At 38.7% G+C, this 20,592-nt stretch overlaps 1 protein-coding gene across 8 annotated transcripts in view; it reads right to left on the reverse strand.

The window, feature by feature from the left end:
* Positions 1-77: 77 nt before the first annotated feature.
* TRAPPC13 (trafficking protein particle complex subunit 13) overlaps positions 78-20,592 on the reverse strand; it is a 28,918-nt gene continuing 8,403 nt past the window's right edge. The window contains exons 5-13 of one of the 8 annotated variants that reach the window (XM_014881383.2): positions 19,420-19,547; positions 19,232-19,304; positions 16,005-16,049; positions 13,580-13,597; positions 11,360-11,493; positions 10,022-10,220; positions 1,310-1,410; positions 500-647; positions 78-402 (exon numbers count right to left, since the gene is read on the reverse strand). In XM_014881383.2, the coding sequence (XP_014736869.1) occupies positions 298-402; positions 500-647; positions 1,310-1,410; positions 10,022-10,220; positions 11,360-11,493; positions 13,580-13,597; positions 16,005-16,049; positions 19,232-19,304; positions 19,420-19,547 (951 nt within the window). In that variant the 3' untranslated portion in view covers positions 78-297. Of the gene's footprint in view, positions 403-499; positions 651-1,309; positions 1,411-10,021; positions 10,239-11,359; positions 11,494-13,579; positions 13,598-16,004; positions 16,050-19,231; positions 19,305-19,419; positions 19,548-20,592 lie in introns of all 8 variants that reach the window. The other 7 variants (XM_014881382.2, XM_088157208.1, XM_088157207.1 and 4 more) reach the window with 7 other exon arrangements.

Consider the following 20,592-nt stretch of genomic DNA (forward strand, 5'->3'; position numbering starts at 1 on the left):
CATAAAATGCTAGTATTTCTTATGAGTCTCATCCCCCTGTCCTGAGTTGATGTAAATGCAATATAATTTACTAGAACTACACTTTTTTCAAAGGTTTTATTTTTAGTAGCTAAAATGCATATGCATGTTTTAAAAGACTTGAAAACATTCAAGAAATGCTCAGAGAAATTAAATAATCATTATCACATTTACAGCTATATAGGGATTTGATTTTGTTTGTACTCATCTTAAAACAAGTGACTGCAAAAACATGAAGTTGGAAAAAAAAAGCTCAGTAAATTTACAGGATTTTTTTCTTCAGCTTTGCTTGATTTCTGAAGAAACTACACAGACTTGTGCAATATCATCATACTCGTATGTTCTCTTCAAAAATGTGTCTGTAAGTCTTAGGCCAGAGACACTCTAGAAGGGGAAAATATTTTAAGAGTTGTTGTTATTATAAAGAACTGTTAATATTATAAAACATCTGTTTTACAACAAAACTGTGCTAACAACTTACCTGCAATCCCTGCACTGAAGACAACAATGTAAGTGCAAGATGGAGGGACGAACTTGGGTGCAGCTTTCCAAGTTGCCTTCCTGAAACTCCACACCAGTGGATGGAATTAGTATTGCACATTTCTAAAACCAGATCCATAGTCCTTTCACTGCTAGAGGAAATTGAAAAACAAGAATAAACCTGTGGGCTTTTTTAAGGATTCAAAGACTGCAGACAAAAGCTTGATTATTATTCAGGTTACTGTTAATCAAGATTCATAAATAATTATAAGGTGTCAAGCACTATTTACTGTGATGCACAGTAATTCAGCTGCAGACAGCTCTGTTTAACACAAGCATCCTGTCATGGGTTTAGCAATACTGGATAACATAATAGTGTTTACATTTTGGATGGACTACAAGCTTTTCATGAGAAGTATCTGCAGGCCAGATACATGCTTTAGTCCCTGGACTCAATTTCTATTTAGAATTAGTTCACTTAAATGTCAGTCTTGCAACCCTAAGATGAGTTGAGATTTAAGTATGAGGAGCAATCATAAATAATATCGCAGACAGATTAATGGGATTCCTCTACAGATTTTTGGCTATTTCCTAGTTCAGTACAGTTATTAACACATAATGATAGAAGTTTTTTAGTTGTTGTTTCTTTGGGGCTTTTTTAATCTCTGTGTTTTAAGTAGTTTTGTGTTGCCACAAATCATAGTAAAGACCAGGTTTAAGTACTTTCAGGAGGAAGTACTGAAACATAAAACAAAACCAGCCACAACTCACCCACTCAGGAAAAAGTACAAGAATTGCATGACATTGTTACCTGCAATTCGTTATTTTACATGTAATGTCAAAAGGTTCTTCCAAATTTACAGTATCTGGTATTGTCTCCAATGAAAGTCTTACATCACCGTACCCAGGAGCCTGGAAAGGAACAAGAATGTATATTCTCAGATGTTGGATAAGGAAATTGAAGTTTTTACTATAGTTTTCATTTCCTGGAAGAAGCTTGGAATAAGAGAAATCTGAAGAAAGAAGATTGATGGTGCTTTTGATTAGAATAGAAATCATAGCAACTCTCAATCTTCAACTGAACACCTTCAAAGGTTTAACAATTCATCAGATAAGGACGATCTTTATTATTACATTTTTCAGGAGAATTTAAATCCTTAAAGTTTGAATAGCCATATACAGGTCCGAGAAGATCAGCTTTAACTTAAGATGTCTCTTAGGCAGATAACAGATATGCGTGGACAACACCAGTAAACCTTCCCTGCATAAACCCACCACTATTCCACATCCTAAGAACACTAGAATCTTAATAGAATAATTGCCAGAATAATGAATTGGCATCAGTTAGAAAATCACACAATATGAATACTTGTCAATTCTCCATGAGCCAAACACATTTCACATGGTCTACTAACAAACCTATAAATATCTTAGTTGCTACCAACCCGGGCTCATTCAAAAAAGTAACCTGCAAATAAAAAAGCATGTTTAGATTTTCAATCCCCACAAATGACAGATCATGAGGGAAAAATAGGGGAAAAATTTGTCCTTCCTGCCAAGGTTTAGTTATTGTACATGTTCCAATTCTACTGATAAAAGGGTGTTGTAGTGAAAATTATATTTACAGTGTGATTGAAAGGTACTTCCAAAGAGGTCCAAAAATTCAGTGACTGACAGGCTTGGAACAGGTTTTCTTCACGTAAAGTTTGTTACATTTTAGAAAGCATATTGAATTGGAAAATAGAATAAGCAAAGGGATATCAAACCAACAGAGACTTAGATTAGTCAAGCAATATGCATTTGGAACCTAGCAAGAAAGAGAAGTAATTATTCAGCACTGGAAAAATTTTATGCAGTTCCCTAAGCACGTAGTTTGGTTTTATCCAGAACTGAGGTACTTGCTTAGATTATGGAATCAACCCGATAATTTCCCACTTACTCTACTCTTTAGAACAATGCTCTTTATCTTCAGACGGTTCTAGTGTGGTCCTGTACTGAATGCCTGAGAGCATGTGATTAAGGGTAAGGTCTAGAAATTAAATAATCTGATAGCACTTAAAAAATGAGGGGAGGAAAAGAGGAAGTTACACTGCAACTCATAACAGAAAAAAAACTAGCTGCTGCTCTTCTAAAGACAGATGTTGCTCAAAATAATGCTTTTCTGTTAATCACAAGGCACAAAACATGATGCATGACCAAAACTAATCCTGGAGTGTTGACGTGTGTGCTTCACCTGCAATTCTCAAAGGTTCAAAAAGAAGGGATGCAGAGTGAGACAACAGTGATTTAGGGAGGGAAAATAAATGTGTCTAAAGAGAAATGACAGGAAAGGTCAGTTGAAAATGAAACAGTTCATTGTTAAAAATAAGCAACAAGTTTCAAAGTAACAGGTGTAACTAAGTTTAGAAAAAGGGCAGTTTCTAATTTCATGAAGTTATGCACATACTCAACACAATTAAAAATCAAGACATGTTTCAATGACTTAGTGACTTTTTAATGACTTTCCTGTGAATTGCCAAGCTCTAAGTTTGCTTGCCTAGTTCCAAGTCAGTGTAATTTCCCCATGGAACTGCTCAATTTACTAGCAGCTGGAGACTGGAGAAAAGACAGAGGCAGAGACCCAATTATAAGCTCTGTAAACTTAAGACTGAGATCCAATTGTCAAAGCTTTTTTTAACTACCCTTCCATATCTCTCTCACTATCCTCAAGTAAGAAGATGCAAGCCAGGTTTAGACATTAGATGGCTGTGAAGCTGACTTAAGCAAGATAGTAATTACAACTTAAAATTCAAGAACAATTTATAAATCAACCAGAATAGGATAGACTCAATCAAAACTGTGGACATGAAAGACAATGTGTTAGTTTGAAAGTAAAACCAGTGAGAGACTCCAAGTCAGTAATACAATTTAACAGGAGAAAAGAGAAAAAAAAATTAAATACATTCAATAATATAAAAGAAAAACCACCGACAAAGTCAGAAATACAACCTGACACCCTGTCAGTCAGGGTGTTGGTAGCAGTCCGTATAAATGGTGGCTGCAGTCCTCCTGGATGACAGATGTGGTTCAGTTGAAGCAGTGCTCCTGTAGAAGGTGCAGTTTTTCTCCGAAGATCCAGCGATGATGTGGAAAAGGTCCAACTTTCCTCTGGGATCCAGTAGAAAGGTCTGCCCTCGGGTCCCAAACCCCAGTTTTTTATCTAGGTAGGAAAGGCTTGGCTCCTGCCCCTGGCTGGAGCATCTCCCAATGGGATGATGTAATCTTATCAGTCACACAATAGGACTTAATGGCCCATTAACAGAAGATATCTTCTGGAGGAAGGATGGGTTGTGAAAAGATAACGATGATCATCCCCCTGATCTTATCAGATGGCACATCAGCAGAGGATATCTCCCACAGAGATAAGGATCACCACCCCTCCTACATTTCAACAGATGGTGATAGAATACACATTTTTGCATTGTACCCCAGGACATAATCCACCCCTTATTCTATTACCATCTACATCATACCCAAACCACTACCCTCTTACAGATATATATATATATAATACAACCAGATATATATATAATACAAAATGAAACCTTACATACAGTTCTCACTAAAAATTAGGTCACCTTGCGGTACACAACGGGTTTCCCCATCTTTCTGCATCACCAACCTAGTGTAACCAGGTCCTTGAGCAAAAACAATCCCACGGATTGGTTTGCCTTTGCCTGTGGTGGGATTAATCCAAACAGTCTTTCCTAAAATACCTTTCATGTGTACCACAGGGACCTTGTCCCCATCCACTGTGTTCAGGGATTCAGAGTGGGCAGGACCGGCTCGATTGATGGACCCTTGGGTGTTAACCATCCAGGTGGCTTTGGCCAGGTTCATTTCCCAATTTCTGAAGGTTCCACCACCAAGTGCTTTCAAAGTAGTCTTAAGGAGTCCATTACACCGTTCAACTTTCCCGGCAGCTGGCACATGGTAAGGAATATGATATATCCATTCAATACCATGTTCTTTGGCCCAGGTGTTGATAAGGCTGTTCTTGAAATTGGTTCCATTGTCTGATTCAATTCTTTTAGGGGTACCATGCTTCCAAAGGACTTGTTTTTCTAGGCCCAAGATGGTGTTCCGGGCAGTGGCATGAGGCACAGGGTAGGTCTCTAACCATCCTGTGGTTGCTTCCACCATGGTCAGTACGTAGCGCTTGCCCTGGTGGGTTTGGGGAAGGGTGATGTAGTCAATTTGCCAGGCTTCCCCATACCTGTACTTTGACCATCGTTCACCATACCACAGAGGCTTCACCCGCTTGGCCTGTTTGATTGCGGCACAGGTCTCGCAGTTGTGGATGACCTGTGAGATGCTGTCCATGGTAAGGCCCACCCCTCGGTCACGGGCCCATCGGTACGTTGCATCTCTCCCCTGATGACCAGAGGCATCATGGGCTCAACGAGCTAGGAATGATTCTCCCTTGTGCTGCCAGTCTAGATCCACCTGTGATACTTTCACTTTGGCAGCTCGGTCCACCTGCTCGTTGTTGTGATGTTCTTCATTAGCCCGGCTTTTGGGTACATGTGCATCCACGTGTCGAACCTTTATGGTCAATTTCTCTACTCGGGCAGCAATGTCCTGCCAAATCTCAGCTGCCCATATGGGTTTCCCTCTGCGCTGCCAGTTGGCCTTTTTTCCAGAGATCCAGCCAACCCCACAGAGCATTAGCTACCATCCATGAGTCAGTGTAGAGATAGAGCCTTGGCCACTTTTCTTGTTCAGCAATATCCAAAGCCAACTGGACGGCTTTTAGCTCTGCGACCTGACTCGATCCACCTTGTCCCTCGGTAGCTTGTGCAACTTGTCGTGTGGGGCTCCATACTGCAGCTTTCCATTTCCGGTTAGTGCCTACAATTCGGTAGGAACCATCAGTGAAGAGGGCATATCGTCTTTCAGCCTCCGGTAGCTCATTATATGGTGGGGCTTCCTCAGCACGTGCCACTTGCTCCTCTTCTTCTTCAGAAGACAAACCAAAAGTCTCACCTTCAGGCCAGTTTGTAATTATTTCCAGAATCCCAGGGCGATTTGGATTCCCAATACGGGCGCGCTGAGTGATGAGGGCAATCCACTTGCTCCATGTGGTGTCAGTGGCGTGATGTGTGGAAGGCACCTTTCCCTTGAACATCCAGCCCAGCACTGGTAGTCGGGGTGCCAGGAGGAGTTGTGTTTCTGTGCCAATCACCTCTGAGGCAGCTTGAACTCCTTCATAGGCGGCCAAGATCTCCTTCTCTGTGGGAGTGTAGTTGGCTTCAGATCCTTTGTAGCTTCTGCTCCAGAATCCCAGTGGTCGACCCCAAGTCTCACCAGGCACCTTCTGCTACAGGCTCCAGGACAGACCATGGTTCCCGGCTGCAGAGTAGAGCACGTTCTTCACATCTGGTCCCGTCCTGACTTGGCCAAGGGCTACTGCATGAGCAATCTCCTGCTTGATCTGGGCGAAGGCTTGCTGCTGCTCAGGGCCCCAGTGGAAATCATTCTTCTTGCAGGTAACCAGGTAGAGAGGGCTCACAATCTGACTGTACTCAGGAATGTGCATTCTCCAAAAGCCTATGGCACCTAGGAAGGCTTGTGTTTCCTTCTTGTTGGTAGGTGGAGACATAGCAGTGATCTTATTAATTACCTCTGTTGGGATCTGACGACGTCCATCTTGCCACTTGACTCCTAGAAACTGAATTTCCTGAGCCGGTCCCTTAACTTTACTTCGCTTAATGGCAAAACCAGCTTTCAGCAGAATCTGGATAATCTCTCCTTTCTCAAAGACTTCCCCTGCTGTGCTGCCCCATACAATGATGTCATCGATATACTGTAGATGTTCGGGAGCTTCACCCTTCTCCAGTGCAGCCTGGATCAGTCCATGACAGATGGTGGGACTGTGCTTCCACCCCTGGAGCAGACGATTCCAGGTGTACTGCACCCCCCTCCAGGTGAAAGCAAGCTGAGGCCTGCATTCTGCTGCCAGAGGAATGGAGAAAAATGCATTGGCGATATCGATAGTGGCATACCACTTTGCTGCCCTGGACTCCAGCTCGTACTGGAGTTCCAGCATGTCCGGCACAGCAGAGCTCAGCGGTGGAGTCACTTCATTCAATGCACGATAGTCCACGGTCCATCTCCATTCTCCTTCAGATTTACGCACAGGCCAGATGGGGCTGTTGAAGGGTGAGTGGGTTTTGCTGACCACCCCTTGGCTCTCCAGTTTACGGATCATTTCATGGATGGGAATCACCGAGTCTCTGTCAGTACGGTATTGCTGACGGTGTACTGTTGTTCTGGCAATTGGTACCTGTTGCTCTTCAACTTTCAGTAGTCCCACAGCAGACTGCAAGACCAGGCAAGGTGTTCAGTTTTCTAATGTTGTCTGCCTCTACAGCAGCTATCCCGAAAGCCCAGCGATATCCTTTTGGGTCTTTGAAGTATCCATTTCTAAGATAGTCTATGCCAAGGATGCATGGGGCCTCTGCGCCAGTCATGATGGGGTGTTTCTGCCACCTGTTCCCAGTTAAACTCACTTCAGCCTCCACTACAGTCAGCTGCTGGGATCCTCCTGTTACCCCAGAAATAGAGATGGATTCTTCTCCTACATACTTTGATGGCATCAGAGTACACTGGGCGCCGGTGTCAACCAAAGCCTTATGTTTTTGTGGGTTGGATGTGCCAGGCCATCGGATCCACACAGTCCAATAGATCCGATTATCCCTCTCCTCTACCTGGCTAGAGGCAGGGCTCCTCTATTCCTGATCTTGGTACACGTTGCTCTCTTCCTGTAAATAGGTTCTTGAGGTCCCTTCAAGAGGATCAGTCATATCTTCATTCTGATACTGTCTGGAGTTCTGTGCACGAGAGACTGGAGCAGCATTGACTCTAGATGAGCTTCTTGTGTTAGGTGTCCCTCTTTTCAGCTCATGTATCCGGGCTGCTAAGGAGGAGGTGGGTTTTCCATCCCACTTCCTCATGTCTTCTCCATGCTCCTGAAAGAAAAACCAGAGGTTACCTCGTGGAGTGTGTCCTCTCTCCCTGCCTGAGGAACGCCAGCTCCTAATGGCAGAAACTCTTGTTGGTTCTGGAGAGATCTGGTAGTTGTTTTCCTTAAGTTCTTTTTTTAGTTTCTGATGGCCCTCTTCAGTCAAGCTCTGGACTTGCTCCACCAGCCTTGTTTCCACGGATGAGACATGGGTACGAAATGGGGCTGTGACAGTGTCCTCATAAATTCTTAGTTTATTGGCCAAGACGCCTACCATGTCCTCACCTTCCCTCCACTGCAGCATTGCCAGGTAACGGGAATACATCTCTGGTCCAAGCTGTGCGAATCTCAACCACATCTGTGACGTGCACTGGACACAGTCTGGGCTCTTAGGAAATCTCTCATCTTCTGAGAAAATGATCTCCAGCACGGCCAATTCCCTCAGGCATCAGATACCTTCTTCTACTGTGCTCCATTTTCCTTGGTGCACCTGGAGATCTTCTTTACAAAGGTATCTGTCCTTCACACTTGTCAGCAGTTGCTGCCAGAAGCTGAGAGTTTCTTGGGTTCTCCCAATCCCCTGGTCAATGACCACATCCCGGGACAGAGATCCCAGTTGCCTGGCCTCACTTCCATCCAGAATGGTGTCATTGGCTGCAGCGTCCCAGATGCGGAGCAGCCAGGTCAAGATGGACTCATTTGTCTGGCGGGTGAATTCCCTCCGCAGGCCACGCAGCTCACCCAGGGATAGAGAGCGAGTGATGATCTCTGGCTCTGTCACTTCTGCTGGGTGTGAAGGTCCTGCCACGTCCTCGTCAGTCACTATGTGGACTGATTTGCTCTTTGATTTCTTCTTCTGAACGGGGGCAACTGCTACGGGTCTAGGCTGTTCTGGTGCAGTGATGGTTTGTGTGGAGATGCTGATGGCACTTCTGGCTTTTTCCTCCTCTGTGGCAGTCTGCGTAGACACAGACACTGTTGCTTTGTGTTTGGTTCTTCTCCTCTTTGTGACATTCTGTGCAGACGTGGACAAAGTTGATTTGTTTCTTTTTTCCTCTTCCTCAAGAATACGCTACAGTACACCATGTAGTGTTTTGTTTCTAAGCATGTTGTAGGCTGTGCAGAGGAGACAAAGCAGAACTAACAACAGTATTATGCTGTCCTTGGCATCCAGTGGGAACTCAACATTTCCAAAAACTACTGTATCAGGCTGGAAAGATTGGAAAAAAAAAAATCATTCTTTACCCCTCCCCCCAAGGGCTGTGTGTGATTGTAAAAACCCCGGATGTAGCAACCTAGACTAGGACAAGCAAACAAAGTCGAGTATATATTCCGAATTATGTTCATTGCCTCAGAGGTTATCATGCAGTAGACATAATAGGCCAATAAAGCAAGTTTTATACCATATCCTGGTCTACACAGGAGCATTACAGCTGGCAGACAGTTCCCCATGTGCGGAAAAATACAGAGAGCAAGATATAAAACCCATGTAAGCATGTTGACAATCATGGCGAACACAAAATTGTAATACTGACTTTTCTCAGCACCCTTCATGCCCCACGTTGGGCACCAATAAATGTGTTAGTTTGAACGTAAAACCAGTGAGAGACTCCAAGTCAGTAATACAATTTAACAGGAGAAAAGAGAAAAAAAATAAAATACATGCAATAATATAAAAGAAAAACCACCGACAAAGTCAGAAATACAACCTGACATCCTGTCAGTCAGGGTGTTGGTAGCATTTTGGTATAAATGGTGGCTGCAGTCCTCCTGGATGACAGATGTGGTTCAGTTGAAGCAGTGCTCCTGTAGAAGGTGCAGTTTTCCTCTGAAGATCCAGCGATGATGTGGAAAAGGTCCGACTTTCCTCTGGGATCCAGTGGAAAGGGCTGCCCTCGGGTCCCAAACCCCAGTTTTTTATCTAGGTGGGAAAGGCTTGGCTCCTGCCCCTGGCTGGGGCATCTCCCAATGGGATGATGTAATCTTATCAGTCACACAATAGGACTTAATGGCCCATTAACAGAAGATATCTTCTGGAGGAAGGATGGGTTGTGAAAAGATAACGATCACCACCCCTCCCACATTTCAACAGATGGTGATAGAATACACATTTTTGCACTGTACCCCAGGACAGACAAATAATATTATGCATTAAAAAATGTTACTCCAAGCTAAAATGTCTGCATGAACTTGGGAGCAACTTCCACGTCAAGAATTAGCACATTTAAAGAGGTCCTTTTGTCAGTTTGTTGCCAAATGGTATCCAAGCAGTTAATTTTACTCTAACAAATATATTTTGCAACACTGGTTACTGGATTCTGATGATAAAGTGCTCACTCCATTAACTTACCCACACTTCACTGAAGAAATATATGAAATAATTCTCTAAAACATACAGAAAAGTGTGAATAAAAAATGAGGCTGAGAAAGTAAGGAGCCTGCACTTTTCCAAGTCATTATTAAAATTGTTCATTGCATTTCCTTAAAAATGAATGGCAAGCTAAATTAAGTCAAACTTACCATTCTTTGGAGCTGGCTAGTTTGCAGCCTTCCTCGTTCACCCAGATTAGTTTTCCATACAATGTCTAGTTTGCCAATTACTGTTACACCTTTTATTACTCCAGCTTTCTCTGCAAATTCTTGTTTTGGTTTTAGACAGTATAAGTATTGACGTGTATCCATAGGTTGTAAGTAAGTCCTTGCACCAAAAGTAGACTCACTGAAAGGAAAAAAAACACTAGATCTTAATTTAAACATCTGTTCTGAAGAAGATTAACCACCTAACCTTTTTTCTCCCCATGTCCCACCAGTCTTACTATATGTGTACACAAAATTTGATAATGGTAAAACATATAGTGTATTTTTTGTTTCCACAACAGAAAACAGCTCTAGAGTTTATGTAGCACCAAGGACCATGGAAAAAGAAAAGAGCCTGTTCTTCTCAGCCAAAAAAATTAAGAAAGAAATCCACTCTCCTACATTATAATTAATTATCTGGCATCTTAGCATTTAAACAAAAATGCTGGTAATTGTTCTTCTGCTATTTGTTTTCCCTCACAGTAAATCTCAATGTCATGAAACTAAGATTCCTGTTCAGGAGAAAAAACACTACAGTGGATGCAAACACTTGGTAAGAACAAAGCTTCATTATCCTGCAGGTGAATCCTTCAACAGGCAAGGAGAAGACACAATTTTCACTTCAGCCCCTACTGCTGAAGCACTCAACCATCACCTCCAAAAACCCAAGCAACAGCAAAGGACAAACAGCCAAAGTTAACTTCAGAAGCTCTTGTAGCCACTGTAGTCAGTTATTCTGGTATGAAGTGTTTAACTAAATTAAATTAAATTAATTTCAGCGTGATAAATTTTTATATTCTAGGACTCCATGAGAGTGTACCATTGATCCACCTTGGCTGGTGCCTTGCTATATCATGATTAGAACAAGTGACAACAGTAGGCAGTTTACTGATAGGAAGCAAGGATTAGTCAGATGAGTCCTGTAAGGCTAAGTATGTACACAGAGATCAGATCAAAACCAGATCCGTGTTAAATTTTATACAGGGGACACTGAAATAATATTATGTTTTTATGTTATCATGTCATCATTGTTACAAATTATTTGAGGATTAGGCTGGATATTTCTCTATTTGGTAGAATTATAGATTTTTAAGAATAGTCTCTATTAAAAAAACCTTCTAAACAGATTTTCCAGTTGAATACATAATAGGAATTTGATCTTTTTGCTCAAGCAAAGACATACAATCCTTCCATTATAGACAAATGACTAACTAATACTTGTATCTCATGAAATATTAATACAAAGCATTTCAAAGTCAAATGCCCTGAATGCGAACATACCTTTCCCCTGCTGTGTCAACTGTGTTCAGTTCTGCAACATTGTACATCATTGACGGCTCTAAAGAAACCTTCTCCATAAACATTGGAGAGGTAGTGATATTCTGAATTTGAGCTTCCAGAAACACTTCATCTGTCTGAAAAAAATCAAAATTTCAAGTTCATGAAAATATGATTAGTGTTATTAAAAAGAGTAGGCAGTCCTATTGTTAAAAAAAGTCACACATGTTTAGTTCATGCCTGCAAATCAAATTAATTAATGCAAGAAAAAACCTTAATCCCAGTAAAAACAGGAGCAAAAGTGTTAGTCAACAGGTATCTTGCCAAACAATGGATGTGGGATAATTTTGCTATGTTCTAGCTATTGCTTATTTGTATTGCATTAAATCACCACTTCCCAAGACTCTCATCAACTTAATAGCAACTCAAGCTTTTATTCAAATTATTTTAAAAATTGAATAAATGGTAAGGAATTGCAGTGCACAAGAACATGCCATGCCAGATCACTGGTGCATCAAGCTGTGTAAAAAAATGAAGTAAATGTGCGTGTTTTTCTTTAACTGAAGTAAAATAGTTCGGGTATATGCTCTGAGCTTTTATTATTAAATACTAGCTAAAAATGCAAAATCTAGCTCCCTCTCTCACTCAGCTGCATCATGCCAAAGGTTATCAATGTGGTATGCATCCCACAATTTAACTGGTGCTCTACCTTCAGAACATCTGAAGCTAATGCTCCGAGATGGTATCAAAGGACCAATTCTAGCACATAAATGAAAGCTATAGACTGTTAAACTTCAGAAGATGGAACCAGAGAAGTTTTTGCCTCACTTCTTTTGTGGAATTGCAGACCAGTGAAGTCACTTTGAATGTCGAAAAATCTCAGGATAGAATAATTATGGAAGACTCAGTTTATTAGAGATATGAGCCCCCAGAAAAGTAAAAACCAGAATTAAAGACACGTCCGTTAAAAAGAAGAGGTTACCAAATTTGCATTTACAAGAGTCACTGATTCAGGCCATTGGATTTAGTGATTCTTGTAGGTCCCTTCCAAATGAAATAGTCTATTCTACGGATTCAGATTGAAGCAGTTTGAGTGCTTTGTTATGATAAATTTTAAGAAAGTACTTTGGTGGAGAAAGCAGAACAAAACTTAAGAGTTTCTTTTTGATCAGTGTTAATAAATGATTCTTTATACAAATGGAGTCCTGCTTGTAAATTACAAAATAAAAGTGGGACAAAATAGCCAAAATATGTTTAGTCTCAAAAAATTGTGTTAGAAAGTGAAATACAGAATGATTGTGTAACTTTTTGTATTGCCTTACAAACAGGTTGAATACAAAGCAGCATCTCTACAGTAATGAAACTGTGCAACCTCAATGGGTTACAGAGACACTTCATGCTTGCAGGAACTAGAAATAACCCCAACTAAAGTATGGTTCTCAGAATCATTACTACTATCACCTTACTGTCACTTAAATTGATACAATTTATATCCCATAAATCCATTGCTCAAAGTGTCCATTTACCCAAATTTTAGTAGTTTTCAAAACAGCAACCATAGGCAGAAGTTTAAAAAAGCTAATTTGAAAGGGAATAGAATAAACAAGCAGCATAATGAAAAAGCAAGTTAGTTTTGTGTTATTCTTAATTGTTTTTAGTATTGCATGTTTTTAAAAAAAAACAACTTCTCAAAATTATTTTTATACAAGGCACGCCTTAAAGTGAAATCAGACTGCAGAAGTAACATAGTCATTCAATCAACTGTTACATGCAGTTAAAATTGTGAAGTGCAGTTCCAGCTTGCCAAAGGAAAGAAGAACATCCAACTGCTGCTCTCTCCTCAAACCCACTGTCTCCACCAACCAGATGTGAAAAGTTCTGTCACAGCTTACACAAGCAGTGCTGTAGTGAAATCTACATTTCCATGGGTCAAAAGCAGAAAAAATTTAGAAGGAAATAAATTCTCTTTTCGAATAATAGATCTAATAAAATTTTGGCGAGGTATTTTATAGGAGGACCCCCACAAGGATCTGTAGCTATCAAGTTCTAGTTTCAACAATGGGTATTAAAGAAAGAGCTAACCATTTAAATGATTAGCTGCACATAAAAAGACAGAACAAACATTGCTTTTCCATTATGTTTGTAAAGAATGTCAATAATAAGCACAGAGACAGTTAAGCAATTAAAAAGCATACATATTTATAAAAAATAAATAAAAATTACCACAGAACTGAGGTCACTCTAATGGGAAAATAAAAAAAAACACATTAGAGAAATTAGGGTTAAATGTTAAAGAAAAAAGGAGGCTAACTTCCAAACAAAATGCATTTCTGCATTTTTTTGCACCGTTTAAACAAGATAGCATTAGTAAGACAGAAACATAAATAAAAATGGATGCAAACAAAGATGACAACTACATTTCTAATAACTTATAGCTAGTATGGTTACATGGTTTACTAGCTTTGCTTCAGAATCAATCCAAAGTAGAGCTCAAGGCACACAAGTCACAGACAAGATATGGTAGAACAAACTGACTCAAAAAAAAAAAAGAGTTAGTTTTTGAGTAAGTTTAAAGTTTGTCCTGAATTTCAATCCATGCAATGAGTTGTATATGAAATGGAAAAACAGTCCTTGTCACCTTATAGATAATTTGAAGTATCCTCATATTTAATGTCTCAAAAATAATGTGGTAATGTGTCCTAGCAAAGTGACCATGTTGCAAGTTGTAACAAAATTTGGTATAGTATCAAGAAAACTCTTTTTTGAATATTCATCAATCCAAAGACCCAACTTTAATTGCAAAAGTTGTTGTCTACCTCCCTGTGCATGCTTGCAGAAACAGAACCTTTTACAGAGCCTTTTTTTCAAGACACATTAAAGTCAGTGAGAGAGTAATTCAGTCCCAGGATTGCAGCAGGTATGGGCAACAGGGCATGTGTTCTATGCATAAATTTCAGTGATCAACTCCATTTGGGTGCTACTGCAATATAAGCAATAAGCAACTAGATTAGGGTTCAGCATAATTCCTTGTTTTAGAAGAAATTAAATTATGCATTATCATTGGAATATTAATAGAAAATAATTTTAGTAACAGGCATTATGAATAGACAGCATCACATCTGTAATCCTAATGATAACAGTTTAACAGTTTAACTGGTCAACCTTTAGAGATCTTTAACTAATAACTGACACATACCATTTTTTTCTCCCCTGCTCTCAAGGATAATAGTCAGGAGGAATTTCTCAGTGCTTTCACAGTAGTATCATACTCAACAGCTAACCAAAGACTTATTTCTAGGTTTTTAGAAGTTAATTGAATTCGCTGGTCACAAGACATAGCAACACTGTATATACTTTCAGAAATAAGAGAGGAGTGCTACTATACCAGTTTGCTAGGCAAATGGAAATTGCTCACTTAATATCATCCAAAATATTAAAAAAAAAAATTCATTAAATGGAATGGGTAAAATGGTAATGGGAGCTGCATAAATTCATTAACAGGAAGGACAAAAGGCATCAAAGAGCCTTTTAAAAACTCTACAGAAGAAAAAAAAAAAAGCACAAAAAACCCCCCAAAACTCAAACCTACATCTACAGCTCAAACACCAAAGGTTCTCATAGATTTTTACCATGAAGAATTGGTGGCTAATTGAGAGTTAAGTAAGACCCTTATCAAGACCAGTCAGTATAACAACTATGAACACAAAAAAAAGAATATTTTTTATCCATGTAAAAGTTTGTCCAGAATTATGTTAGAGGTGCTTCATCACAAACTTTACACATGAAGTATAAAGAGACAGCAACATTTAAGATACTTGTCTCTCTTTTCCCTTTACATACTTTACAGCTGAAACAATAATATAATCTGCAGACTAAATAAGAGATTCTTTTTGCTCCCAGAGAAATGACCTAATTTCTTAGAATTATTTTTGTTCTTAAATCACAGCAGACGACATTTCCAGACATTCCCACTTATACATAGTAGCAGCTCCCTAAAGGGCTCAGCTAGTGCTATATGTTTATGCTCCAATCCTGCTCAGGTACCTCACACCTGGTCAATGTATGGTTTGAAGCCTATGGTCTACAGATACATACCAAATTCTTCCCATAAACAAACAAAGGCAAACAAGTAAGTCCAAATAAATATGTAAGGCATATATAAGGTCACTTAGTTTAGAAGCACTGTGTTTGTAACTGCCACAAACCTAAAACTTAAATTACTGAACTGAAGGGTCCTAGTCACATAGGAAAAATTTAAATTTAAGTAATTTAAATTTTCTCCACTCTGATAAATTGTCATCTCCTTTATGAACAATTGATCTCCCTTACAGGAATTACTCTTCAGCGTAAACATACAAGAAATTAATGAAAGTATTTGAGTTCATGAGAAACTATAAAAATATATGCCTATAATATATGCACATGAATATATGCAAAATTGTTAGTCAATTACATTAAGGTCCTGACATCTCTTTTACCCCTTCATCAAAAGCCTATCTATTTTTAAAATATACAACATCTATCTACCACTGCTTTTCATTAGAATTGATCACTTTTCTCAGAAAGGTGTACTTACAAAGCACTTTGAATTTAATCTACGTAACAAGCCCAGCACACCAAAACAAACCTGAATACACACAGTTCTCACCTCTGCATTGTAGAATTTGGTTTTCACATCTAGTGGTTTAAGAACCTGAATGAAATAGAAAAAAAGACAGATGGACAATTGGTTTTTCAGACAACTTCAGCATAGACTGTTTTGAAGTGCTAAGGTCTTCTACTAAAAGAGTTCTTTTTCTTTCTAATCTTACACATAGCAGGTGCATGACAAAATCATCTCAAGAGTACATCCTCACCACTTACTTGTGCACGCTTGACTGCTTTCCTACTAAGCAGCCTCCTCATACTGAAAACAAGTTATTCTCCACCTAAGCACTGGCTTCTTACGAAACTGCCCAAATCCAGTGCTCTAAGTAGATCTCTGTGTGTTTAAAATAACACTATCATCCTGGGTCCTGCAGTGGTCTGCATTTGCTTTCAACTGTGAGCAAGACCATCTAACATTTACAAGTCCTTCAGAGTTTTGGAACAAAAGTTTCTGAGGGCTTCTCTAAACATAAATGAAATAGAACCATGTGTTTAGCTTTATTAGCCTTCACTTCCTTCTTGAATATGCAACTGTTTCAAGAAATTAAAGAAAATCGTAATACATAAAATAATTAATACATCCTTATTAATCTCACGAGTTTCAATCAGCAAAAGAAGGCAACTCGATTATATAAAATATGATTATAAAGTGTTGATTCTTAATGCTTGAATTTTGTGCATAAAGCCAAAGCAGTTAACACATTCAAATGTGAAACATTTATAAAGTGATGCAACTGCAAGAAATAATCTTCTATCATACTTATAAGGAAACAATTTAAATTCTTTTTCTGAAGACACTTATTTCCCATTACACATTTCCTCTAATGTTCCAAGCTGTCAACAAATTTTTTAGCACTGAAGAATTCAAGATCAAAAAGTTGTCTTCACAGAGCTTTCTGCATTTTAAAAGGCATAAAATCCAAATCTTTCAGGTATTCATAAATGTCTCTCTATTAAAAAACAAAATTAAAAAATTTAATTTAGGTCTTTGTTGGTTGAGAGGGGATTTTTTTCTGTCATAAATATTCCAACATACTGAATTTTTTCTGTCTTCTGTTAAACAGTCTTTCCATTCATTGCAGTAAATTTCAATTGGCATTCCAGTAAAATACAAAAGATTATTGTGAAGTTCACAAACCACCCAAACCTAGAAAGAATCATTCCTTCTCCATGAAAACATAGTGCTGTTAATTACTTAGAGAAAGCTTTGGAATAGAAAAGCACTGTCAATCAGTATAAAACTACATGTAATGGTTTAAAAAAGAAACTTGATTCAAACCAATTAACACCAGTTCAACTTAAAAGATGCTAGAAAATGTAACTGAAAAAATCTAAGAATCTGTAAAAGAGTATTCTTTTATTATAAAATAGCTAGTGACATCTCAATTACTAGCAACCATGAATTCTCACTGTAATGACATAGTTCAATTTTCTGTAACACTTCTTGCTTGTTCTCAGGTTTCCTACTGGTGTCTCCAAGTCAAATTTAAAAACTAACAGACAAAATGGTCAGTGCAATGCCTTTCTCATAATGAATCAGAGAACATTTCTAGAAGGTGCGGAAGTGTCTGTATACTTATGCTTCCTTCTTTGAATGCATGGCTTCACATTTGACAGATAGATGGCTTCAACTCTTTTGACAATTCAGTTGCTTATGCTGAGTTCAGTTAAAAACCATGGCAATTACATCATGCATGCAGAACCCTCAGGAAAGTGCACAAATAAGTTTGCATACAAAATCTAAAGGAGACAAATCAGTATCTTGTACAAAGCTCGGACAAGAACAACATTAGGTAACAGAGGAAAGATGAGCTCTGAGGCTTGCACATGCATGTGTAAGCAATCAGAGAAAGCCTAGAGGGGACAGAGAAACAGAACACTGAACAGAGGAAAAGAGTGGAGAAATGGAAAGGGAAGCAGTTTCATAAGGAGAGCAAGACAAAGCACACAAAGATGAAAATTAACTTCACTAAAGATGAAGAAATTCTACAGAGATGCTAGTTTCAGAGGGAGGGTAACACAAAAATTTATATGGAACCATTTTCCCTAGGATTGTCAGGAAGCACCTTTGACTAATCAATACGTGGCATTTCAAGGCCCACTAACAGTACTTAAGTCTTAACAGTACTCAAGAGTACTAACAGCACTCAAATGTTCTTCTAATGCATGAAAATCTAACCTTCTAAAGACCGAAGATTTTTTTTTCTGAAGTATCTAGATAGAATACTAGAAAACAGCAAAATGCAATCACCCCATAGTATCGTAGAATATCCTGGTTAGGAAGATAAGCACAAGGGCCATCAAATCCAGCCTCCAGGAGTATGTGTCTGGGAGCATTGTCCAAATGCTTCATGAAAACTTTGTCAGGCTTTGTGCTGTGACCACTTCCCTGGGGAGCCTGTTCTGGTGTCCAACAAACCTCTGGGTGAAGAAACTTCTCCGAGTATCCAAATCAAACCTCCCCTGAAACAGCTTTAGAATGAACTATATAATGCTGCTATATTATACTCTGTCAGAGTATCTAAAAATATATTCAGTAATGCACGCCATGTAATCTTCCATTCCATGAAGATTAGTCCGCCAATATCCAAGTCTCAATATATTTCTCCAAAAAATTAAACATCCATGAAATACACAACAGTCTCTTTCTTGCCAGAATCAGTCTCCAGATTAGTTTCTTGCTTTCCTCAGTAATTCTTATCTCAAATCTTGAAATTTATGTAATGGAAGAAAAGGTTTCAATTCTGTCAATTACTTCTCTCGGTATGAGATATAATACATTAGACTTCTTTACTTAAATTCCTTTAAAAACGGAACTATTTAATTCCAGTTTAATAAGGTTACAAACACCAAAAGAAAAATCAGAATTTTACAATATAAGGTCAGTGGTCGAATGTATCAAAGTCAGAATGATCAACACTTGTTCTGCTTAAAAATAGTCATAAAGCTGTCTACTATAAAAAGGGACTTTTTAAGAGTAGATTTTTTTTCTCAATAAATTAGTAAAAATTATTGGATGCAATATTTATTAGTTCTGAGATGTTTTAACTGTGTGGTAATTAGAAAACAGTTCGTGTGAAGTTTGAAGCAGTGGCTTTTAATGGTTCACTTTTAAAAGGGAATGGACTTTTGGTACATAGAAGTGCTTATGAAGTATCAGATGTTTTAAAATGCATTTTCCAGACTCACACACTTATTAAAAGTAGAGTAGAATATTACATGAAATACCTGAAATTTGAAGAACTTTCTGAAGTACATTTTCTCTCCAGTCTGTGTAGTATAACTTACTGCACAAACTAAGCTGAAAAAAACAAATTAAAAAAAAGTTGTGTTACTTTCAATCTTGTGCTGTATCAAAAGCATGTACCGTAGTTTCATTTAAGCTTATTTAATAACAGAAAAAGTTAAAATTTTACATGTGTGTTCCTATCTCCTTTACTTCATGATGGATCACGTCATCAATGCAACAGTCAGGTTTAAGTTCTGCCACTGCAGCACTAGAAGCTGAAAGGTTCAAACGCTGAGAACTTGTTTGAAGATCAGCCTGGGGACAGAACAACAAAGCATCAGCAGAACTTCAGCTGTTAAAAACACCCTAAAGAAATGTAACTTATGTTATAAAGTACTAGGTTTCACTGAGTATTTTGTACCATTTCGTACATGCTTTCACACATATTGCAAGAGCTCAGCTGGTCAGAACATGGGGCTCACAACACCAAGGTGGTAGGTTTGATCCTTTTGTGGGCTACTGTCTTAAGAGTTGGACTTAATTATTCTTGTGGGTCCCTTCCAACTCAGAATATTTTGTGATATTCTTGACATATATTAAGATGATGAGATACTTACAAAGCTAAATGCAAGTTCTAAAACATATAAATAGTTCAGTCTTTTACCATACAGCTTACAAAATCTCTATTTACTTTTTAATTGAGTTCCACAATGACTTCTGAAATTTCTACTCTCAGTGTTTTGTTTGTTCAGTAAACACAAAACTTCAATTCTCTATAAAATAATTCATACAATATACAGATCAGGGTATGCTTCACAGGGAATTGGAAGACCTCCATGAAAGTGAAGGTAAGTCAATGTAACTCCATTTTTTTAGCTGTGGAAATTTTGCTACACCAATTCTTCAGAGAAGTTTTAAATAGAAGGGTGCATGTCCAAAGAAAGTCAATGGAGGTGGAGCTGTTTAGTCAGTTGGAAAAAGAGAAACAGTCTCAAGTTGCACCAGGTGAGGTTCAGATTGGATAGCAGGAACAAGTTCTTCACCAAAAGAGTTTTCAAGCATTGAATAGGTTACCTAGGGAAGTGGCTGAGCCACCATCCCTGCGGGGGACTGTGTAGATGTGGAACTTAGGGCCGTGGTTTAGCGGTGGACTTGGCAGTGAGGGGTTAACAGCTGCACTTGGTGACCTCAGAGGTCTTTTCCAACCTAAACGCTATGATTCTGTAATAAATCAATTTTTTGACACAATCCTAGTTTTTGATTTTAATCTCTGAAGATTTCTATAATGATTTCTATTTTTATGTCTTACTCTTTCCAATTTGCAGATACATTTTCTGGATTGAAAAGAGTGACATATATT

Source organism: Sturnus vulgaris, chromosome Z (genome assembly GCF_052056855.1).
Source record: "Sturnus vulgaris isolate bStuVul1 chromosome Z, bStuVul1.hap1, whole genome shotgun sequence".
NCBI lineage: Eukaryota > Metazoa > Chordata > Aves > Passeriformes > Sturnidae > Sturnus > Sturnus vulgaris.